This window comes from Hemicordylus capensis, chromosome 6 (assembly GCF_027244095.1).
Source record: "Hemicordylus capensis ecotype Gifberg chromosome 6, rHemCap1.1.pri, whole genome shotgun sequence".
In the NCBI taxonomy this organism is placed as follows: domain Eukaryota; kingdom Metazoa; phylum Chordata; class Lepidosauria; order Squamata; family Cordylidae; genus Hemicordylus; species Hemicordylus capensis.
Genome location: NC_069662.1, coordinates 542793 through 565664, shown reverse-complemented (window position 1 = coordinate 565664; position 22872 = coordinate 542793). Strand labels below are relative to the sequence as shown.

General features: G+C 60.9%; 2 protein-coding genes across 2 annotated transcripts; both read right to left on the bottom strand.

Annotated features, from left to right (window-relative positions):
* Positions 1–1019: 1019 nt before the first annotated feature.
* ZMYND15 (zinc finger MYND-type containing 15) lies at positions 1020–11784 on the bottom strand. Its single transcript, XM_053259485.1, has 14 exons — positions 11738–11784; positions 10768–11130; positions 10299–10521; positions 10046–10201; positions 8833–8993; positions 8585–8740; positions 6765–6851; positions 6554–6670; positions 4490–4578; positions 3536–3637; positions 3066–3195; positions 2880–2938; positions 1682–1842; positions 1020–1246 (listed from the first exon to the last, which is right to left on the bottom strand). Exons 2-14 carry the CDS (start codon positions 11126–11128, stop codon positions 1063–1065), a joined length of 1986 nt encoding a protein of 661 aa, XP_053115460.1. The 5' UTR covers positions 11129–11130; positions 11738–11784; the 3' UTR covers positions 1020–1062.
* A 2681-nt stretch (positions 11785–14465) lies between these two features.
* Positions 14466–22619, bottom strand: LOC128329061 (serine protease 55-like). The gene is made up of 5 exons (XM_053259523.1): positions 22504–22619; positions 21936–22134; positions 20155–20411; positions 18729–18868; positions 14466–14972 (listed from the first exon to the last, which is right to left on the bottom strand). The coding sequence occupies exons 1-5, from the start codon at positions 22568–22570 to the stop codon at positions 14610–14612; spliced, it is 1026 nt and encodes a 341-aa protein (XP_053115498.1). The 5' UTR covers positions 22571–22619; the 3' UTR covers positions 14466–14609.
* Positions 22620–22872: the final 253 nt, after the last annotated feature.

Below are 22872 nucleotides of genomic sequence, written 5' to 3'. Positions count from 1 at the left end.
CTTCCGAGATACGTCCTGACCCCATTGCAGGGTTTAGTCTGGCAAGCGCCCTGCTGAAATGTAATCTGATTAAGCAGCCGGCCCCTCGTCCACCCCGCTGCCACCAAGCTGAGGACTCCTCAGATACGCCCCATCCTCCTCCTCCTGAGGCATTTCCTCCCCCGTTCTTGCCCGTGGCGTTTTAGCATTGGTGGGGAATGTGCACAGAGACACTTGACGATGCTGATGTAGCCAGAAAGTGTTACTTATTATGTGACCCTCTTATTTATGTATTTTTCTATGTAAACCGCTTTGTGAACTTTGGTTGAGGAGTGGTATATAGATACTTGTAGTAGTAGTAGTAGTAGTAGTAGAAAGTGGGAGTGTTTTGCAGAGCGCCTGTTAGCCAAGGCAGTCGAGGGGACTTGGGAGCTCGGGCATTTGGATCTGGATTTCTGTGGTCGCAGTGGCAACAGAAAGGTACTTGCCACACGTTCACATGCCTGGGGACAGAGTCCCTTGTGAAGCAGTACACTTCACTACTGCCTAAGCAGGACTCTGTCCAGGTTGTGTGCCTCTGACACTCTGAGCATGTGCAGAATTCCTTTTATCCAAAGTGAAAGGTATGGCGGCTGCAGCCTGCCCCTCTGACTTGGAAGCACTCAGATGTGCAGGGGCTAGCTATGGCTACCGTTGATCAGGGGAAAGGGGGCCCTCTGCACATGTTCAGAGGGGTTCTTTGTTTCTTTACAACTTCACATTCCTGCATCAAAATCAGCTTGTGGACTCTGCCTGACTGAAGCCCAGCATGAAAGGCAGAAGCTGCAAATGGCTGGGCATCGGACCCCTCCCCCTCCCCCAATCAATGGCTGCATTTACACGCCAAAGCAGGTTCCCACCCTGCCCACTGTGGGTGGTTGCTGGGCGGGTGTCTCAGCTTCTCTGGGGCAAAAGGCCCCAACCTATGGGGGACTCTCAGCGCCCCCCCCGCCCGGTGTAAAAGAGCGCTGAGAGAGACCCGGCTCCAAGATGACCTTTTATTTGCTCTGCCCCTCTCCCTGCCCGCCCCCCCCCCCGGCTCCATCACTTGCGCCGACGTCCTCCGCCACGGGCCTGCCTCTTCTCCCTGCGCCGGCTGTGCCCTGACTCGGCCGAATCCAGGGCGGTCCTGTTGGCCGGGAGGTGCTGCAGGGGAGGGGCGGGGGTCTGCCGGTGGCTGTTGGCTGACGCCTTGTAGATCAGATGGAAGATGAATGCGTTGGAATACCTGGGGGGGGGGAGAGGCCGGAGGGACCCGCATGACCCAGCCCTCCTGCACGGCAGGACACCCCCCCGCCCCCCGCAGCCCAGGCCGGCCCATCTCCCCTGGTCTCCGTCTCCCTCCCCTTCCTCCGTTACCTCCCGCAGTTGCACCTCAGGGGGCCCATCTTAGACTGTGGGCTCCTTGGGGCAGGGACCTGGCCTTACGTTCTTTGCAAACAGTGATGTACCCGTCCCGAATGCCCTGTGCACACAGGCCAAGAAACCAGGGTCCTTGATGGGGACACTGAACTGGGGGAGGGGGGGGGTCAACCATGCCGCCCCCGCCCCCCCAGGTGGGAGGTGTGCATGTGGGGCTGGCAGGGGGTGGGGTTCAGGAGTACCTGCCTGAGGCAGGGGAAGGGTCAGCGGTCACCAGGTCAGCCCTGGCGGCAGTACCCACCAAGGCATGGCGTTGTCGATGCCCGCTTGCCGGAAAGGCGAGCGGAAGGGGTTGATCTGGGCCGGGCTGGTGCTGCCCCCTGTCGCCATGGAGACGGCCGCCTCGTCCACGGCACAGCTGTACTCGCTGCATTCGGTGAAGTAGGCCGGGACCCGGAGGGACTGCGAGGAGGGCCCCCGGAGGCCGAGAGGAGAGCAGGCAGAGAAAGGTCACTGGCCGAATGCGTCTCCCACCACCCCCACCCCCCAATGCCAGCCCCAGGCAGTACTGGGGGCAGGCCTCTCATCACAGTTAGGCTCAGCACCAAAATGCCACCCACGCCCAACCCCCCAGGGAATGGCCTCCTCCTGCGCGATTCTGTTTGGAGCGAGGAGAGCTGGTCAAGCGTGACTGGTCCCCCTAGCTAAGCGGGGTCCGCCCCGGTTGCCTCTGGATGGGAGACTTGATGTGTCAGCACTGGAAGAGATTCCCCCCCTCAGGGGATGATGGGGCCGCTCTGGGAAGAGCAGGAGGGTCCCAGTTCCCTCCCTGGCGGCATCTCCAACGAGATGGGTCTGGGAGAGAGACTCCTGCTTGCAACCTTGGAGAAGCCACTGCCAGTCTGTGTAGACGACACTGAGCTCGATGGAGCAAGGGTCTGACTTGGTATAGGGCAGTTTCCTCTGTTCCTATGACAGAGGCGTCTTTGACATCTTGGCCTGCCTCGGCCTCGCTGACAGAAATATCTCCGGCTGATGTTGCCGGAACCCGAGGGGCCCCAACCAAATGTATTACACTCTTTTCTAAATCGGATTCAAAAACTTTCATCACTGAGACAGTTCTAGAAATGTTGATCTGGAAGAGTCTATATAAGGGGTTGAACTGGGCAAGCTTTGCTGCAACGGTCCCCGGTGGAGTCCAGGCTGGCCTGCGACTGAGCAGCTGCGACATCACACTGTCAGCACCAGCAAAAGTTTCCGGACATCACAACCCAGGCATTCAGGCTGGGGTGGGCTAAGGGGATGTCCTGGCTCTGGGGCTGGAGCGAGGGCCACTGGGGGCATCATCACATCACCCCCTGGGGGAAGCCGGCGCTGTGTGAGATGACCTCACCGCGATGTCACTGCTTTGAGCCTGTGGCCGCCTGCCTCCTCCCAAGGTTCCGGGGGGGGGGGGCTTCTTGGGAAGGAATGGGTGTGTCAGTGGGGGGGACACCCACCTGGAGACGCGGCAGGGAACTCAGCCAGGTTTCCTTGAGGGCAAAGCCAGAGTTGAACCCTGGAAGGGAGGAGAGGCAGCGAGCGGGTGAGTGGGTGGGTGCAACGGATTCAGACCCCACCCCCGTCGCTTGCCCCAGCCTCACCAGGCCCCCCCCACCTCACTCCCCGCTTTCCTCCCCTCTCACCAATGACCAGGTCTGGCTTGGGTGCTTGCAGCAGGTGGTAGGGCCGGGCACTGAACCCCAGCTGCAGCTCACGGCGGCCCCCTTTGGAGCGGGGGGCTAATCCAGGCCGGACGGAAACGCCTTGCTCCTCCTGTTGGGTGTTGGGGGGAGGGAAGTAAAAGAGGAGCTGGGGGGAGCTACCCACCTACACCAAGGAGCCCCAATGCAGCAGTGGGGTGGGAATCCAGCCCCCCCCTCCCCAAGGCCTGGGGAGAAAAGCTCAAGGGGGAAAGGGGAGCTGGGGCGGGGGGGCTGCATCCCCGGTGTGGAGGGTGGGGGCCAAGAGGTCAAGTGCAGCTCTTCAGCCAATCGAGAGCCTGGGATCAGGGTCAGGAGAGAGAGCAGGTCCCTGGCTGCAGACAAGGGGCCAGCCTTCCGCTTCCAGGAGAAATGGGGTGGGACACACCCCTCCCCAAGCAGGCAGGACTCACATCTCTCTGCAAGAGAAACTGCTGGCCGTCCAGTTCAGGGGGCAGCGTGTCCCCCACAAAGAGCAGCTCCAGGGAGACGTGGGGGAGCAGCACCGAGAGCTCCTGGAGGGAGGGAGGAGAATGCATCTGGAAATGCTCAGCCCTAGACCTCCTTCTGTCCACATGTCACCCCCTGCTCTGCAGCCCCACAACGAGGGCATCATTGGATCCCCTCAGAGGAGCTCCTTCCAGGTCGCCTCCCAGCAGAGCAAGGTCCGAATCCTGCCCGCAGCCCTCCCTGTCAACAGCCTGTCAGGATGCCGCCTCTCCCCTCCCAGTTCAGACAGGACCATGACCTGTGTCCTGTCCCCCCCCCGCTTCCCTTCCGAGGGGGGCCCCTCTGCCTTCCACACACCCTTCAGAGCCCTGATCCTGGTGTGTCCACACAGTCACACAAGCCCAGCTGGGTCAGCCGCCTCCTCCTTCAGGAGCTGGTCAGGAAGAGGAGTGGAAAGACCCAGGCCTGGGACCCCGGCGGTGGGGGTGAGGCGGCTGCCTCCCACACCCGGGGGGGCACCCTAATAATCATCTGAGAAAGGGCAGGTGCCCGTTGGGAGGTCCTTTCACACTTCCCCATTTGGGGGGTTAGAAAAGTTCAAGCAGGTTTGAAGCTGGGCCCAGTGACCGATGCAGACGAGTACAAATATGATGGATATTTATACATCACTTCTCAACAAAAGTTCCCAAAGGGGTTGGCACCAACACATGCTCACACTCAGTAAGGCTCCCTGTCTCCAAAGGGCTCACCGTCGAAAAAGGAAAAGGAGACCCCAGCAAGAGCCACTGGAGGGAAGCTGTGCTGGGGGTGGGGAGGGCCAGACACCCCCGTGTCCCCCCCCGGAGAAGGGGCCTGCGGTGACTGGAGCCCAGAGGGGGGCCCTTGCCCAGCTCTCTCCCAGCCCCTCCTCCACCTACCCAGAAGACCATCAGGACTCCAAATTCTTTGCCAGCCTCCACCACGTGGATCTTGAGGGACTGCTTGTTCAGGATGTTCAGCTCCGGAACTGGAAAGGGAGAGAGGCAGCCTGGATGTGTGCGGCGTGGGAGGCACGGGAAACGGCCAGCTTGTAGGCTGAGGCAGCAGCACTGACAGTAGCCACCCTGTTGCCCACAGTGGCCCACCAGAGGCCGCCCCTGCGGAGCCGGACGAAGGCATGCACCCCCTCTCCTGGGGCGGCGGCGGCTGCTCCCCTGCCTCTGAGCCTGGAAGCAGCCTAGAGCCCTCCAGAGGAGTCGCCGCGGGTAGCCCTGCCCTCCACCAGTGTGCCCAAGGCCCTTTGGAAGCTCCCCAAGCTGGCAGCCACCCCCACATCCCGTGGCAGAGAATCAGGAGGACAGCAGCACAGCCCTGCTGGATCAGGCCCCGCCAAAGAGGCCCATCTCGTCCAGCCTCCTGTTTCACACACAGGGGCCCACCAGATGCCACCTCTGGGAGCCACAGGCAGGAGCTGGAAGGGGCAGGCCCTCCCTTCTGCTGCTGGGACTCCCCTGCAACGGGGACTCAGAGGCATCCTGCCTTGGAGGCTGGAGGTGGCCTGTAGCCCTCCGACTAGTAGCCGTGGATAGACCTCTCTCTCCTCCATGAAGTGATCCAAACCTTTCTTCAAGCCATCCTGGTGGTTGGCTGTCACCACATCTTGTGGCAGAGAATTCCATAACTTGGCAAAGAGGCACCTTTTAAGGTGGTGATTCTCTTTATTGAGCAGAGGGAGAGCAACTGGCCCTGTCCACCCCCAGCACAGTACCTCCAGTGACTGTTGCTGGTGACTGTCTTATGTTTCTTTTTAGATTGTGAGCCCTTTGGGGACAGGGAGCCCTCTTATTTATTTATTATTTCTCTGTATAAACCGCCCTGAGCCATTTTTGGAAGGGCGGTATAGAAATTGAATGAATGAAATCAAAATTGAATGAATGAATGAAGTTGATAATGTGTTGTGTGAAAAAGTACTTCCTTTTGTCAATCCTAAATATCCTGGACTTCAGTTTCATGGGATGGCCCCTGGTTCTAGTGTGATGGGAGAGGGAGAAGAATCTCTCTCTCTCCACTTTCTCCACCCCATGCCTGGTTTTATAGACCTCGATCATGTCTCCCCACAGCCGTCTTTTTTCTAAACCAAAGAGCCCCAGGGGTTGTAGCCTTGCTTCCTAAAGGAAGGAGCTCTAGGCCTCCCTGATCATGCCCCAGTATTGGATCCCTTGAGGATTTGTATAGCAAACTCTATTGCTACAGCTAAAAACCTGACTTATTCTGGAAAGTTTTGAAAAGGTGTGATTCCATCCCAATCTTTGATTATGATTTGGCAGGATCTATTATTATTATTTCTGAACTATACAAATTATGGTGCGGAGGGGACAACCCAATGTATTCGTTAAGATGTATTTCTCCGAGAATGGCCAAGAGTGATGCTGCAGAGCGTTCTGTGTCTAATGTTTTGTGGTCCTAGGCTTGGGCCTCTTCTTTCTTTTCTGTCTTTTTTTAAATGCTGGTTTTCATAAATGTATTCATAATATGGTGTCTGGTGGTCTCTCCAAGGGGCCCACGGCCCTCCACCCCCCCCGCGTTGCCTTGGAGAAGGGCACCCCAGCGCCCCCACTGGTTGCCCCACACCTGCCCAGGGTCCCCCCTGCCACTCACAACGCCTCCAATGCTGCGAGCAGGGGGGCGGGGCGGGGCCGCAGCATCCAACCAGGGCTGTGCCTGCCGGGGAAGCGCCAACAAGGGGCATCCGGAGAGCCAAGGCTGGTGGGTCTGCCCCTTCCAGCACCTGGCTGGCTCCTCCCCACAGAGCAGGAGATGGCAGCAGGGGGGCCCTCGCACACCAGAGGCTGCCTCCATGTCTCCTGGGCCTCAGCAAAGGGGGGGGGGAACGGGGTTGCTGCTTTTGCATGGGTCAGACGGGGCAGAAGCAACCCTGATTCCCGACCCCCAAGTGGCATCTGCAGACCGCCAGCCGGGGGTGGGGGGTGGCTCATACTCACAGTGCTGAGGGGCCAGCTGGGTGATGATGTAGTAGGCCGTGAGGGGGTAGCTCAGGATGACAGCCAGGGGGGCTCCGAGGGGCAGCCCCCGCCACTGGTAGTATTCTTTCCAGGAGCCTACAGGGGGAAGAGAAGCTCAGCAGGGGTCAGAGGTGCCCCCCCTTCCCAGGATCTCCCGCGGTCTCCAGTCGCCCACAAGCCTGGCTCTCACCAAAGAACGTCCGGGGGGCGGGGGGCTTGGGGGGGGCCGGGGGGAGAGCCGTCCCTCCTTCTGGCCGCAGCGCCTCAAAGGGGTTACCTGCAAGAGGATACAAAGGGGAGTGGGGGGGGGCGTCATGGCCAGGAGTGGAGTGCTTCACTGCCCCCCCCGCCGGTCACCTGCCCCTCCTTGTAACTATCCAGGCAGGTCTCCCCAGCAATGACCCAGAGACGGAGAGCTTCGTATGCTGCCTTGAAACTGCAAAGTGGGAGGCCGGGGATAGATTATAAAAGTGGGGAGGGGGAGGAAACTGGGGGCAGAGAGAGCGCCACTCAATCTGCTGGAGCTGCTGTCTGCATAGATACTCCCCCCCCCTTTCCAAGGCACCTGCCCGGGAAGGGTCTAAAGAGGCAGCCAGGAGGATCGGGGCCTGCAGCCCCCTCCCAAGAAGGACAAGCCACCGAGGCAGGCAGGCAGGCGGGCTTCTCCGTTTAGCAAGCAGGTGGGGGCGGGCATGGCGGAGGCCTGTCCAGTGAGGCCGGCTGATGTGGCGAAGGGGCGGGGGGTGAGTGTTGCCCCCTCCTCCCTCTGGCTGGCGCAGGGAGGGCAGCAGCAGGAGGTCAGTCTCATTCTGCTCCCCACAAGGGAGAGAGAGGAGGCCAAAGTGCTGGCTCTGCCAGGGGGAAGCCTGCCTGGGTGTGCCCCCCCACTCCTTCCTCTCAGGGCTGCATCTCCTCCCACCTCTCCTGGCCACCAGGGTCGCCTTTGGCCAGCCGACAACCAGACTGGGAGCCAGCCACGCTGCTCTTGGCCATTGGCATGACAGTCACAGCTGGGCCAGAGCCGGAGCGGGGTGGGGTGGGGGGCTGCCTTCCTGCCCCCCTTCCGAGCTCCCCATTGGGGCAGCTGGCTGCCCACACTGGGAAAATGGGAGGAGGGCCGGTCTTGGGGTAGCAAGCATGAATTGCCCCCTTGGCTAAGCAGGGTCTGCCCTGGTTTGCATTTGAATGGGAGACTAGGAGTGTGAGCAGCACTGGAAGAGATTCCCCTCAGCAGGGGATAAAGGAGCCGCTCTGGGAAGAGCAGAAGGTTCCAAGTCCCCTCCCTGGCAGCAGCATCTCCCAAGATAGGGCTGAGAGAGAGACTCCTGCCTGCAACCTGGGAGAAGCCGCTGCCAGTCTGTGCAGACAATACTGAGCGAGACGGACCAAGGGTCTGACTCAGTATATGGCAGCTTCCTCTGTTCCTAAATGCGGTGCTGAGCTCTGTGGGGTGGGGAGGAGCACCCCCCTCGCTGAGCTGATGTTTTCCACCTGCTTCTTGGCATCTCATCAGCCTGATGGAGAGTCAGAGGCCCTGAAGGTGGGATGGGGGGTGGACAGGGAGAAGTGGGGCCTGGGGCTCTGCCCTGCCTGCCAGGAGTGTCGCAGGGAAGAGGGGGCCCGTGTTTGCCCCTCTGCCCAGCGGCCCCTCGGAGTGAAGGAGATAATGGAGGGAATAGGGAGGGGTGGCCCTGGGGGCCCCGCAGGAGCTGGGGGCCCTGGAGGGTTCATTGAACCCCTTGCGCTCCATTGTAGCAACACCCCTGTGCTTGTGCCGGTTGCTGAAGGGAGAGTCCTGAGAGGAGAAGCAGCCGGGAGTGCTTGGAGCAGGCCAGACTGCGGGGCTTGCCTCGGTTCCCCCTTGGGACTGGCACTGCCGGGTCCCCGTTTCTCCCTGCCGGACCGGCACACTTGGGAGGTGGTCCTGCCCGCTGGGGGAAGGAATGGAGGCGCAGCACAAGGCAGGCCACAGAGCAGCCGGCCCGCCTCCCCCGCCCCAGCCTCGCTCACCACTCCGCAGGAAGGCCAGCGGCTTCTCGGAGGTCCCCTGCAGCCCCACGCCGTAGCCGGGTGCCCTCACCAGCATGCTCTCGGCAGCCCAGTAGCCGCGGGTCAGGCCCCGGGCCGAGAGGAAGCCCTCTTTGTTGAAGTTCTCACTGGTCACCTCTGCAAAGGGAGTGGGAGAGAGAGGCCCCGAGTCTCCCAGCATGCCCTGCTTCCCAGCCCCCCCCCCACCTGCCCCCCCGGCCTGTGCCCACCTGCTGCAAAGGTGAAGGGCAGGGTGGCCAGCTCCCGTGTGTGGCTCATGTAGCCTGCCATGCGCTGGCACCAGAACTGGTGCCCAATGTCCTCGGGGCGGCGGTCCCAGTCCAGCTTGCGGCAGCGCTCGGAGCAATAGAGGACCGCCCGGCAGTGCTGGCTGTGGGGGCAGAGAGAGAGCACGGTCACAGGGGCCAGTGGGTGGATGGGCCGAGGGGCCCCTTCTTGCCAAGGCAAGGGGGGCAGAGGCTGCCAGAGCCAGCTATGCAGGCCCCCCCGGCCCCCTCCCTCCTGAGCGCATGGCGGAGCCTGGGGGGGTGCCCCACTGCTCGGAGAGGCCCAGAGCCAGATAGCAAGCACAGCTGGCCGGGGGCCTCCGTGGGCGGGGCCCTCGAGGGAGCCCGGGAACGACTGGCCAAGAGCGCTCTCAAGGACCGCCCCTCTGGAGCTCCTCCTCTCTCCAGCCAGGGGGGAGCAGTGCCAGAGGGAGCCCTCTGTTGGAAGTGAAGGGCTTTGTGCTGTCTCTTGTCTCAAAGACAGTGGAGGACAGACTAGTGAGTCAGAGGGCCAGAGGGTCAAGACACTGGTCATCCCTTCTCTACTGCTCTGACACTATCCCTTTGATATGTAGATTGATACTCTCAGGGACACTTCCTTCCTCTCTCCCTTCTCCTCCTGTTCCTTCTACCTTGCAACATGCAAGTTCCTCTCCCCTCCACCATGTGTGCAGAGATGCAGAATCCTTCTGCATCCAGCTAGATAGATAGATTAGAGATCCCATCTCTTCACTTTCCTATCTAGAACGGAGTTATCTAATAAATACCATTTATATTGATCTGAAACGATGAACTGGCTCCAAGTTACTTTACTCTCAGCACACACGCATGCTTAACTAAATGTCCGCTGTGTTGTCCCTCTGTGCACTCTGCTATAATGAAAAAGGGATTCTCCTACCAGAGAAAATCCCCAACACCCTCCAGACCAGCATCCGCTCTGACGGGGACCCCCAGATGTTGTGGACTACAACTCCCAGAATCCTCCGCTATAATGGCTTCTGCCTGGGGACTCTGGGCGTTGCAGTCCTCAACATCTGGGGATTCCCTCCAGACCTCACCCTCGTGGGCTGGCAGTGCAGACACAGGGCTGTGCCCAGCCCTGAGGGGGGAGGGGGAGGGCCCTTTGCCTGGGCGGTCCGGGCGGGGCTCTGCTCACCAGGCGGTGACTTGGCCCTCGAAGCTGTGCCTCTTGCACACGTGGCAGGCTCGCACCCGCGTGGTCGGGAAGGTGAACGCCGGCTTCGGCCCCCAGCCCCGCATCGGGCCCCTGCTCATTTTCACGCCCAGCCGCGAGAGCAGCGGCTCCAGGGACCTGCAAGGGAAGGTGTGGCAGAGGAGGGGAGTCAGGGGGGGGCCCGCGGGGGGATGGGGTGGGGTCCCCCTCCCCCCGCGAGCCCCCGGCCCCTCACTTGTGCAAGGCAGGGTCTCCGACCGTGAGCAGCTTGGGCCTGCGGGGCTCCCCGGCCCCCAGAGGGCAGAGCATGCTGTGGCAGAGGAGGGCGATGGCACGGGGCTCCAGGGGCGCCTGCCCGGGGGGCCCCGAGGCCCCGCCCAGCAAGAAGTCAAAGCCCAGGATGGTGCCGTGCTTGTCTGTCACCAGCAGAAGGTGGTCCACGCGCCACAGCGGCTGCCCTGCAGAGGCGGAAGCACAGGAGTGTGGCGGGCCTGCGTCAGGGACAACGGGGCGTGCCAGGCTCAAGCCGCTAGTCCTCAGCACCTTGCCTGATGGCAGCATTCAGTGAAGCCGCCCCTCTGGGCCGCGAGGGGGCCCGGCTGAGGTCTCTCCGCTCCGCCCTCGAGAAGAGGAGCAGCTCCAAGCCCTGCGGCAGCAGGAGACCAAGCCCCCCCCCGGCTGAACTCCCTCCCTGGGCGGCTCACCTGTCTCGGGGGGGTCCTCCTGCTGCTGCCGCTCCTCCTCCTCCTCCCCCTCCCCCTCCCCAGTGCCCACGAAGGTGATGAAGCGGTCCAGGTCCCGCAGCGCCAGGGCCTCCTCGCTGTAGAAGCGGCTGGCCCCCTGCTGCCCGGGGTCAGTGATGGTGAAGGCCAGGGCCCGGTTGGGCAGCACGTGCAGGACCCAGAGGGCCGGGTCCGGAGGCAGGCGGCGGATCGAGCCCTCCTGCCGCTTGCGATGCTCGTGGCCGGGCCGGCAGGCCGAGTCCAGCAGGAAGCGCTGATACCAGCCAAAGAGGAGTTCGGCAAAGTCCAGGATCTCCGCACGGTAGCCGGTGACGAACTCCATGTCTGAGGAGGAATCCGGGCCGGGCCTTGAGGAGCCGGGAAAGGCACCCCCCTCCCCACCCGTGGACTCCCGCGCCAGGGGGCCTGAGCCCCAGGACCAGGCTTCCGTGCCAGGGAGCAAGAAGACAAGAGGCCCTCTGAGCATGTGCAGAGGAGACATGCCCCCCCCCGCCCCTGCAGGCCTCCTGCAGCACAACCGCCTGGTCAGAATCGGCCGGTCGGAGACAGGCTGGCGGGCAGGGCTGGCGGCCTCCGGCATGGGCACCCGGAGTCAGAGCCCAGCCAGGCTGGGGCTCCCAAAGGTTGCCAGGATTACACAGAAAGCAGAAGGGAGCCTGGCGGAGGGCCTTTCCTGGCCTCGCGCTGGACTCCCCCCCCCCCAGCACCACCACGGAAAAGGTGGGAAAATGTCCTCCAGCCACTTCCTGGAGACCGGCACCATGGCAACCCAGGCCAGGCTAACAGCCCACTTCCCCAGATGGCCGGGGGGCCTGCGGAAAGGGCTCCAGTGGGGACAGCACCCCCCTCCTGCCCCCTGGAGCGGGGCCAAGGCCTCCCCGCCCCGATCCCCGCTGCCCCCAGCCCAGCCCAGCCCAGCCTCCCCAAGTACCTCCATCAACCACCGTTTTGAAGGGAAATAGCTGGGGGTTTCCCTGGTTCCGCTGTGACATCAGGGGGTTCCGGAACCCGAGCAGGCAGCAGCGGCCTCCCCCCTCCCTCCCTCCCCTGCTTGGATCCCCTTCTCACCATCTGGACCGCCTGGGGAGATGGCTTTCTAGAATAAATGGAAAGGTGCTTTTATTTCCCCTCGGAAATCTCCCCACGGGCCATTCCATCCTCTGGGATGTTGCCAGCATTGCCGTTCTGCAGACTCCCAGCAGCCTCTCTGCTTATGTCTGGGGCTACAGGCTTGTAGTTCCCACTCTTAACATGCTCAGAGCCTCGTGGGATCGTGGGCACCCCTTTTGTCGGTCCGTGGGAACCGGTCACTCAGCAGGCAGCGGGACAGTCGCCCCCAGGTTCAGCAGCTAGCAGGGGAATGGAAAGAGGATTCGCCTCCTGCCTTTTCCTCTGCTGGGAATGTCTAAGCAGACCTGGGTTAACATCAAGGTCTCTCTGCCCAGAGACTGACCCCTTTCCCTTCCCTCCCACAAGCTAAACTCCTCATTTCAGCAGGAAAGCAGATCTGGCCCTGTGGATGCAACTCCCCTCCCCAACAAAAGAGGTTGATGGGCCACAGGAACTCAGGAGGTGTGCTCATGAAACATACTGGGTTACCTGACAGACGAGCCCTTGCAGGTCCAGGCAGTCCATTTGCATACAGGTTGTTCTCAACCTTTTCACGCCATTGTGCTGACTCCAGCACAACCAACCGAGACCATGGGTTTTCTGGAGAGCCTCAGGAAGGAGGAGGAATCAGCATCCCGCCCCGGGCACGTTTTGGGCTATAACTGGCCCTGAACCAGTGTGCTTTGGTCCTTGGGTCTCTGCACCTTGGAGCCACCCGCTGCTGTCTGGGCATTTGAGCTGACGCCCTCCATAACATCTGGCCGTGTCTTGCTTTTTTGCGCCATTCCTGCTCTCAGCCTCCAGATCGGCTTTCTTCGCTGGCCTGATCTGCCCAGCACGAAGAAGCTGGCCACAGGAGACCAGACCGCTTTGGGATTCACCCTGCTGCCGAACACCCACATGGCGTTCCGTTCTCTGCTGCTGCCTCCCGACTCCCAGAGGAAAGAGCTCCTTCAGTTGCACCTGAGCCATAAGGAATGGGGTGTGCTAAGGATCCCTGCACCCCTCCCCTGGGCCTCTCCCTGGCCTTGTTTTTCCTTAAATCCAGAAACCTGTTTCTCTACAACCGCCTTTCTCTAGCCAGTCTGGAGTTAATCTAACCCGAACCGCAAGCTAAATGGCCTCTTTGAAAGTTACCTGGTTAATCTCTGTGACGTATTGTAGTAAGAATATTGCCTTAATCAAATCTTCTTTTATTCCTGTACCCCTAACCCTTCAATAAACCGATTGTGTTTGTGAACCTCAACTTGCTCTCTGTCCTGGGACTCACTTCCCTGGGACCAGAACTTTGGACCCATTTATTCTGAGGTGGGGCTGCTCCACTCCAGCTCGCTAACCGCCCCCCCCGCCTGCCACAAGCCCAAACACGTTTAGGGGTGTTCTCACCAGTCACCCCGCAGCAGTTCCGTGAACAGGAAGGCCTGTGAATCTGAGGCCAGTGCCGCTGAGTGACTCCTTGGACTTGAGGGACCCCTGTGCCTTGTGGGGTCATCTTCAGTGGCGCAGCGGGGAAATGCTTGAGTAACAAGCAGAAGGTTGCCAGTTCGAATCCCCGCTGGTACTACATCAGGCAGCAGCGATAGAGGAAGGTGATGAAAGGCATCATCATCTCATCCTGTGTGGGAGGAGGCCATGGTCAACCCCTCCTGTATTCTACCAAAGACAACCACAGGGCTCTGGGGGCGCCAGGAGTCGAAATCGACTTGACAGCAGACTTTACCTTTTATGCCTTGTGGGGGGGGGCGCATGGGAGGGGAGGGGAATATCCAGTAGGAAAGGAGGCTGCTCAGGGTCAAGTGGAATGAAATGGACATCTCCCCCCCCCTCCCGGCACTCTGCATGCCAGGAAGCCCCCACCCCCACCCCGTCAAGGCCCAGCTGAAACCTTAGGGCTAGAAGCTACTAGTGAAGCCCAGCAAAAGGCCTCCGAGGCCTCTGGGAGAGGCTGTGACATCCTTGGGCAAGCTTTTTGTGGGGAGAGAGGCTGTGGGGCAGGAGCAAGTGTGGATGTGCTGCTTCTGCCCCCAACCTGGGCTCCTCCCCAGCCTTGGCAAACGGAGATCCAAGAGATGATCACAATGGAATTTGCAGTGTCGGGGGGGGGGGAGCTGGTCTCCATGATGGGAGGAAAGAGCTCTGGAGCGCTTCCATGGGGAAGCCACGCCCTGACCTGGCCCAAGTGGTGGGACGGGGGAAGGACAGCAACTGGATCTCTTCAGTGACACCCCCCCCGCCCCCCACATAGTAGTTGTAGTTAGACTGTGAGCCCCGTGGAGACATAGGAAGCTGCCTTGTACTGAGTCAGACCCTCGATTCCTCTAGCTCAGGATTGCCTGCACAGACTGGCAGCGGCTCTCCCAGCGCTAACTGGAGATGCTGCCCGGGAGGGACCCTGGGACCAGATGTTCTTCCACTGAGCTGTGGCCCCATCTCCGAAGGGGGAAGAGCTCACAGCAGCACCGGCTGTACTCACATGGAGTCGCCCATGCCAATGCAAAGCAGGGCAGATGCCGCGTAGCGGAAGGAGCCCACCACCCAGAGAGCCGTGCTTAGCCAAGAATATTTATTATTCGTTGCTCGGCGCGGAACCCCGCCAAGGCCAGCCAGGCCCGCACGCTTCCCCCTCCAGAGTCTTTTGAGCAGCTCCTGGCCATCACGCTGGCCTTGCAGAATCACAGGTGGCCTCCTCTCCATCAGCGCAGGAGCCGGCCCAGCCCCAGACTGATGCTGCCCAGCGCCCAGGACAGGATGGGGGCCCCGCCAGGGCCTGGCCGGCTGCTCTCGCCACTGCTCTCCATCCACGTGTCCAAGTCCAGCAGCTGGTGGCCCCCGTGCAGGGAGGAGTGTTTGGCCGGGATCTGGGGCACCCGGAAGGGCTGGCCGGCTTGGGCCGAGGTCGCCTCCAGCCAGGAGTGGTAGTTGGCAACCCGCGTGTAGATGCCGGGGCTCCGGGGGGCTGCGCAGCCACGCCCCCAACTCACCACCCCCACCTGGAACCAGCGGAGGTGGCTGCCACTGCCGGGCGGGCGGCACATGAGGGGTCCCCCGCTGTCTCCCTGTGCCCAGGAGAGAAAGAAGAAGAAGAGGAGGAGGAGGATGGAGAGGCCACCCCTCCCAAGGGGACCTGGAGGGGAAGGATCCCTCAGCCTCCACTCTGGCATCCAGGGCTCTTTCCCCGGAACGGAAGCATCCCCATTCAGCAGGCCTGGATTCCACATCACATCACAAAAATACAGCAGACAGAGGGTTGGCTCCAAGAAGATGTCTCCTCCATAAGCAAGGGAACCTTACTGTATTTACCCAAAGCGAAGGCGGCTCTGAGTGTAAGAGGATGCCTTAAGGACAGAGGCTCATCACCTGTATTTACCCCAAAGAAAGAGGAATCTGAACCGCCCTGAGCCATTTTTGGAAGGGCGGTATAGAAATCGAATTAATAATAATGATGGTGATGATGATGAAGAAGAAAACTCCCCCATATTTAATAGGAAATAACTGGCAAGGGTGGGGACACACCTCATCTAAGATTCGGGTAAATTACAGTATATTCAGGCATCCAATCTGTTTTCCCAACACTGTAGTGAACATTTCACAAAATAAGGGGAGAGGTTCATGTGTGGATTGGGAACTGGTTGAAGGAATAGAAACAGAGGGTGGGAATAAACGGACAGTTTTTCCAATGCAGGGAAGTAGGAAGTGGGGTCCCCCAGGGATCGGTACTGGGACCAGTGCTCTTTCACTTGTTCATAAATGATCTAGAAGTTGGGGTGAGCAGCAAAGTGGCCAAATTTGCAGATGACACCAAACTATTTATGGCAGTGAAATCCAAAAGAGATTGTGAGAAGCTCCAAAAGGATCTCTCCAAACTGGGGGAGTGGGCGACAAAATGGCAAATGCAGTTCAATGTAAGCAAGTGTAAAGTGATGCATTTTGGGGACCCCTCCCCCAACTTAACTTATACACTTTTGTCAGTAATTGACCAGGAGCTGTCAATTACTGTCAGTAATTGACCAGGAGGGGGCTCTTGGGGTCGTGGTGGACAGCTCATTGAAAGCGTTGACTGAGTGCATGGCAGCTGTAAAAAAGGCAAATTCCATGCTAGGGAGAATTAGGAAGAGGACTGAAAATAAAAATGCTAATATTATAATGCCCTGATATAAATTATGGTGCAGCCACATTTGGAGTACTGTGTCCAGTTCTGGTCACTATATCTTAAGAAGGACACTGTAGAACTGGGAAAGGTGCAGAAGAGGGCCACCAAGATGATCAGCGGCCTGGAGCACCTTCCTTAAGAGATGAGGCTGCAGCATCTGGGGCTTTTTAGCTTGGAAAAGAGGTGACTGAGGGGAGACATGATAGAGGTGTGTAATATTATGCATGGAGTAGAGAGTGTGTGGAAAGAGGGGAAATTTTCCACCCTCTCTCGCAACACTGGGGTTAGGAACACTGGGTTCCACCCCAGGTGCTGTTGGACTGCAGCTCCCATAATCCCCTGCCACAAGGCCATTGTGCCTGAGGTCACTGGGAGTTGTGGTCCAGCATCATCTGGGGACCCAAGCGTGGGGACGCCTGGCCGGAGGGCAGTGGCTCACCAGGGCTCTTCCTCAGCCCTGCCTGGAGATGGTGCCTGCCAGGGATATGCTGAGCACATGGGCCAAACTTCATGAGCCGGCACATCCTTGTGTAGCCCGTGCTTTGCTGATAACAGTGTGGCAGAGGGCCCTCCATAGCATCTTGTCTGCCACGGATTTCCAACCCCTTTGAACGGCAGTTAACATAACTGGGTCTATAGGAACCATGTCACCTTAAGTGGCGCAGCGGGGAAATGCTTGACTAACAAGCAGAAGGCTGCCGGTTCAAATCCCCGCTGAATGGGAAACACCTCTATCAGGCAGCAGCGAAATAGGAAGGTGCTGAAAGGCATCATCTCAGACTGCGCTGGGAGAGGCCATGGTCAACCCCTCCTGTATTCTACCAAAGACAACCCCAGGGCTCTGTGGGCGCCAGGAGTCAAAATTGACTTTATGGCACATTTTACCTTTACAGGTATCACACAAAACCTGTGGCTGAGGAGCAAGAGCTGGGGATCTCTTGCCAAAATCACCTGAACTTGGGCACCTCAACCAAATAAGAAAGGACAAACCATCCTCCTTCGACACGGCCACTTCTGACTGCAGCATCCCCTCCCATTGCTAGAAATGCTTTTCTGGGACCCAGCAGCTCCCCCCACCCCCCCAAAAATGCACTTTGACCCTACTGTGCCCCACTCTGTTGTTTTTTCTGGCGCTGCTACTGCAAGGTCTTTTCTACCCTTGAGAAATCCCCTTTGAGGGGTTTTCTGCTATGACGGGACAAGGAACCACCTTACAGCCAATCTCGGAATTTCCCATGAAAAATTCCAAACTTCTTAGACAAAGTTTGAAACATTATTGAGAAATGCAGCCTGGAAGAGCCTGCTCTCTAACCTGTATCAGCTGATCATGGAGAGACACCAGGAGGGAAACATCAGGACGCGCCCCAATGGAGAAAGCAGCGGGGTTCTCAAAATGGGGTGGTCCCCAGATGGTGCTGACTACAACTCCCATCATCCCAAGTGCCTTCTTCTGCATGATCCCCATCACACGTTAAGGTCATCTGAGGAGGTCTGTCTCCAGTTACCACTGGTCCGTCTGGTGGCAACTCGGAGCTGGGCCTTCTCTGTCGCTGCTCCTGGTCTCTAGAATGCACTCCTGGCAGATACCTGCAGTTTAAGCTCATTGTTGGCCTTTAAGCGAGCCCTAAAAACTTACTTGTTTGGCCTGGCCTTCCAAGGTTTGCAAACTCTTTTTAAAGTATTTTAATTGACTTTAAATGGCTCTGAATTGTTTTAAGATTGTTTTTCTATTATTCTTTAAAAAGGTTTTTTTTAAATGGTGTTTGTTTTTTATGTTTTTTAAACTTGTGCATCACCCCGAGCCTTTGGATGGCGGGGGGGGGGGGTGTCTGGAAATGCAATCCATCAATCAATCAGTGGGGATGCGGGCAGTGGCAGTCTAGTCCAGCAGCAGCATCTGGGACCCCCGTCTGAGAAGCCCTCTGGGGAAAAGGCTCTACGGGGCGGGCAAAAGGCCCTGGGGGCTGTCCGGGCGGCGGCGGCAGGAGGTTTCTTGGCAACCAGGCAGCTGGGGTTAAATGCGCGGGGCGGGGAGGCGGGAGGGAGGGGAGTTGCTGGCAGCGGCGAAAGAAGGCAAGCGCGGAAGAAGAACGTAGCTGGCGCCGGGGCAATCCCGGGGGGGGGAGGAGGAGCAGCAGCAGCAGCAGCCTGGCTTGGGACTGGGGGGGGGTAGGAGGAGGAGGGGGATCCTGCGGTGGGATGGGGGTCCCCTGGGAGTCAGGTGACGGCCCCGGCAGCAGCACTAGGACCAGCCGCCGCCGCCGCCGGTGCCTTTGCGAAAGCCCAAGGGGTCCGCAAGGCAAAGGCCGGCGCCCCCCGCCCGCAAATGCCTTCCCGTGGCCACCACCAGCCCCCCGCCCCGCCCTACACGTGAGCTTCCTCCCCGGCGCCGCCTAGAGTGAAGGGCTGAGTCCGGCTGGCGCTCGAGACGAGAGTCGAGACCCCCAGGAAGCGTTGCCCCGCCCCGCGCCCCTGCTCGGGCCCTCCCCGCCCTGCCCCGCCTCTTCCCGGCCGGCCTGCCCCGAGCTGCTGCCTCCTCCCGCTCCTCCTCCTCCTCCTCCTCCGTCTCCTCCAGCGCGCAAAGGGCCCCCGCGCCGCGCCCCTCGCCCAGCCCAGGTCCTCAGGAGTGGGGCGGCGGCGGCGGGGGGGGGGCTCCTCCTACCTGGCAGGCGTCGCGGCCGCCCTCCTCGTAGCCGGCGCAGACCATGTTCCTGGTCACGGCGCGCAGCCACTTCCAGCACAGCATCCACTCCACGATGCCCACCTGCACCTCCAGCAAGGCGAAGGAGCCCCGGTTGGTGCCTGGCCGAGAGAGAGCGAGAGAGCGAGGCAGGGCCCGCCTGGCTGATGCCCGGACGGAGGTCCCGCTGCTGCTGCCCCCCGCCCCGCCCCGCCCCGCCTCCCCCTCGGGGACCAGCAGGAGCCCGGCCGGGTCAGGCCTGCGTGGGCCCCCGAGCTGCTGGCGGCTGCCCCCTTCCTCTGGTCGGACTCTGACTGGGCAGGGCAGGCGCCAGCCCGGCTGCCCAAAGAATGGGCGGGGGCCACTGCAGGGCCCTCCTGGCCGCGCGCCGCGCCTCTGGGGTCAGCCCGGGACCGGTGGTGGGGACGAGCCGAAGCCAGGGCCTGAGCTGGCGGCGGGGTGCCTCTGACTCTCCAGCCAGGCTCCTGGTTTCCCACTTCCAGAAGGCGGCGGCGGCGGCTGGACTCCCAGCGGCCGGGATGCCATCATGTCCCTGGCCTCTCTCCTCCTCCTCCTCCGCCAATTCCCTTTTGTGGCCATCACCACGCCTTGTGGCAGTGAGTTCCATACATTGACTTTGCATGGTGTGAAGTGCACTTCCAAGTCTCGCCCTGGTGGCAACCCCCTCATAATGCTGCACTTCAAGAGGAGGAATCGAGGGGCAGGGAAGGAGGGAGGGAGGGAGCTGTTCCAGAGATCACAGGAGAGGACTTTGCTGGGACTCACACCTCCATCTCCTCCCCGTCCGGGTCTGCTTGCTGGTGGACCACACTGGCCCTAATGCCAGCTCAGCAGAGGCTGGTCCTAAGGAACGGTGGGAGGGGGCAAAGGAGGCGGCTCCGGTGGCTCCCTCCTCTCCTGCCCCGCCCAAGAGCCGCCTTGCTGCCTGCAGGCTGGGCATTTGTCAGGTAGAGCTGCCTGCTTAGTGAGCAGCCTGCAGGCAGTGGGGTGGGAGAGAGGCCACTTTGGGTGCCCACCCCCTGCTCATTCTGAGGATGAGCTGCTCCGTCTAGTCGCAGGACTCACTGGTACTGGAGGAGGAGGAGGAGGAGGAGGAGGAGGGGTCTCTCAGCAGCTGGACCTCCCCCCCCCAGCAGCAGTCTGCCCCACCCAGTAGAGAGGGGGCTCCTGCCAGAGGATCGGGACCCTCCCGCCAGGCTCCTGGCTGGCTCCCGTGGGCAGCCGCAGCCGGACCCTGGGCCAGACGGGCCTCCCTGGTCTGATCCCGCAGCAGCCGGCTCTTCGGAGGGTCTTGTGCTTCTGTGCCCCCCCCCCGGGCCCACTCTTTTGACCTTCCGGAAACCCTGCTGCGGGTGGGGGAGGGAGGAGGCACTGGGGGTGGCCTCACCGGCCTTCATGATGCCCCAGCCGGCCACAAAGCAGTCCTGCCACATGACGTCATCGGGGACGAGGCTGTTGTCCGGCAGGCAGAGCGGGCTGTGGTACCAGCTGTAGGGGATGGGCTCTTGCAGGAGCAGCAGGGCCAGGTCGTTGTCGTAGGTCTTGGGGCTGTACTGGGGGTGCATCAGGACCCTCTGCACCCAGCGGGTCACGTTGTTCCTGCCCAGGAAGTTGCTCCCGGCTGCCACCTTGATGCTGGGGCCCCTGAAGAAGGGGGAGGCCAAGAGAGTCAGGGGGGCAAAGAGGCCACCAGGCCCAGGAGAGAAGGGGGCCCCGCCCTGCATGGGGTCCGATCCAAGAGGGGCCCTCCAGTCCCGCATCCTCCTGCTTCCCAGAGTGGCGGCCAGCCAGAAGCTGCTATTCACAGGTAGACTGCCTGTGGACATGGAGGTTCCAAAGAGCCTTCGTGGGGGCCCAGCAGCTGTCCCTAGCCCTCTCTCTCCATGGGCCAGTCTACTATTCTTCTTCTCAAGCTGCCTATGCCAGTGGCCCTCAGCATGGCCCTTGTGGCCAGGCATCCCACTGGCCAATTCGGTGTTGTGTGAGCAAGGAGTCCTCCGTTCTCCGTCGTCACAGAACTTGGCTGCAGAAGGTTCGTTATGGCCGGCCACAGCCCGGGCCCATGCTCCAGGAGCTGCCTGAGAGCCCTGCGCCGAAGCCTGCCCCTCTTCGCACAGGGGAGCCACAGCAGGCCCAAGGAAGCCGCTTGCCTGTGGGCTGCTTCCCGGAGGCCTCTGGTGGGGGCCACTGTGCGAAACAGGAGGCTGGACTAGATGGGCTTCCTTGGGCCTGGCCCAGCAGGGCTGGATCTGGTGTTCTGATGAGTGCCACACGGGGGGCAGGGGGGGGCTTCTTGGCCACCCCCCCCAGCCGTGTGGAATGCCCTCTCCCAGGATGTGGACTCTGCCCCGCTGCTGGCTGCTGCTTTCCAGAGACGGCCTCGGGCTGCCTCTGCCTCCCTGGGTCCTCTGTGGCTGGCCGGTTCCTTCTGGACCTTTGGGAAATGGGCAGCCTCTGCTCATCCTCCTTGCTGCATGATCTGCTTTTTCATCGCAAGCTGCTTTGTCGGTTCAACGTGAAAAGCAGAATACAAAACACAGAACAGAAATATGCGGCCACACCTGTCGGACTACCCGTGGCTCGGATCCAGGAGGGCTCTATGGAACTTCCAGGGGTAGGCACAGTCCAGCTGGGAGTATCAGCTGCAGGGCAGGTGCTCAGATGGGGGGGGGGCTGCTTCCCGCCCTGCTGCTGGTGGGCTCCCTGCTGGGCTGTCTGGCTGGTCACTGGGGGAAGAAGCAGGAGGGCAGGCCAGACGGGGACACCCCCCTTGACCCCGCCCGGAGGACAGCTCTTCTGAGGGTCTTCAGGCGGGTTAGTCACAGTTGAGAGCAGTGCCCCCATCTCCAGGGGCAGGGAGGAGTCCTCATCAGAACAATCCCTTCTGAGGAGCAGCTCTGGGGACACACAACGGGGGGGCGGGCTGTCCACACTGGGGCTGAGCAAAGTCCATGACCCGCCATGACCCCTTTCCAGGGTGTGCCACCTTGGCTCCCCCCTCCCTCCAGCGACTCTGCCCAGCAGAAGCCGCCCAATTCTGCCCCCAGAAAAGGGGCAGACGAAGTTGCCCCTGCTAGTCATGGGGGAGAAGGAAGGGCCGGAGCTCTGGGAAGACCGGGGGGGGGGGGGAGAGAGCTGGCCAATGAGGCCCAGTGGGCTGGGGATTACCTCTTGTCTGTGAAGCAGTGGGCAGCAGAGAGCACCCACCAAGGATGCACAATGGACCCCCCACAGAAGTGGTAGGTGCTGGTCTGGACACTGACCACCCATGGCCACTTTCCAGGCTGCGCTGCTGCGCCCCCCACGATGCGGGCGCCAGCCCCAGGGGAGGTGTGGGGCCCATCAAACTCTGGGCGATAGCCGCAGGCTGCACAGGAGGGGGAGGAGGAGAAGGAAGTCACACCCTCTCTCCCAGGAAGCAGCCCAGGTGGGTCCGCCTTCCTGCCAAGATCCCCCCGCCACACCCTTGCCCCCCCGCCTTATCCCCCCTCCACAGAGCACCCAGCAGTCTCTCTTGTCTCCACCCCACTCCTGCTGATGATGTCACATTGCATGAAGGATGAGGTCACAGCTCCCCTGTGATGTCACAGGAAATGGAACTGCCAGATAGGTGGGGAAGGGGCCCTTGAGGATTGCCAGGGGGTGGCTGAGGTGCTGAAGCCAGTCCCAGGCCAGGGGAAAGGGCATTTCCCACCCACCCCAGTCTGCTTGCTGTGCACCCCCCTCCTTGCAAGACCTTGTGCCCAAGCGCCCATCCCCTGCAGAGGGAGGAGCAGTCCCAGAAGCAGCAGCAGGGGAACCATGAGTTGCTCCCAGAAGCCCCCACAGAGCAGCCAGCCTCGAGTGGGAGGAGTCTTGGGCTGCACCTTCTGAGGTCACAGAGCTCCAGGTGGTGACCTCACAGATGCCCCCTGCTCTGAGCTCCGCCTCCTCCAAGCCCCGCCCTCCCCCCCTCCTTTTCCATGCCAGAATGCAGCTTCCTTGGGGCTCCAGCATGTCCTGGGCCAGGCAACCCCCCCTCCCCAAGAACCTTGGAAGGACACTGCTGGCCTTTAAGAGAGCCCTAAAAACCTACTGGCTTGGCCTGGCCTTCCAAGGTTTCTGC

Excerpts from the sequence above, each read along its gene's own strand:
- ZMYND15 (XM_053259485.1), bottom strand. The coding sequence starts at position 11,128 with ATGGAGTTCGTCACCGGCTACCGTGCGGAGATCCTGGACTTTGCCGAA. Across the intron at positions 10,522-10,767 it reads GGAGGACCCCCCCGAGACAG|GGCAGCCGCTGTGGCGCGTG; the intron begins GTGAGCCGCCCA and ends CCGCCTCTGCAG. Across the intron at positions 3,638-4,489 it reads GAGTCCTGATGGTCTTCTGG|GAGCTCTCGGTGCTGCTCCC; the intron begins GTAGGTGGAGGA and ends CCCTCCCTCCAG.
- LOC128329061 (XM_053259523.1), bottom strand. The coding sequence starts at position 22,570 with ATGGTTCCCCTGCTGCTGCTTCTGGGACTGCTCCTCCCTCTGCAGGGG. Across the intron at positions 22,135-22,503 it reads GATGGGCGCTTGGGCACAAG|CCTGCGGCTATCGCCCAGAG; the intron begins GTCTTGCAAGGA and ends CCTCCTGTGCAG. Across the intron at positions 18,869-20,154 it reads CTGGGGCATCATGAAGGCCG|GCACCAACCGGGGCTCCTTC; the intron begins GTGAGGCCACCC and ends TCTCTCGGCCAG.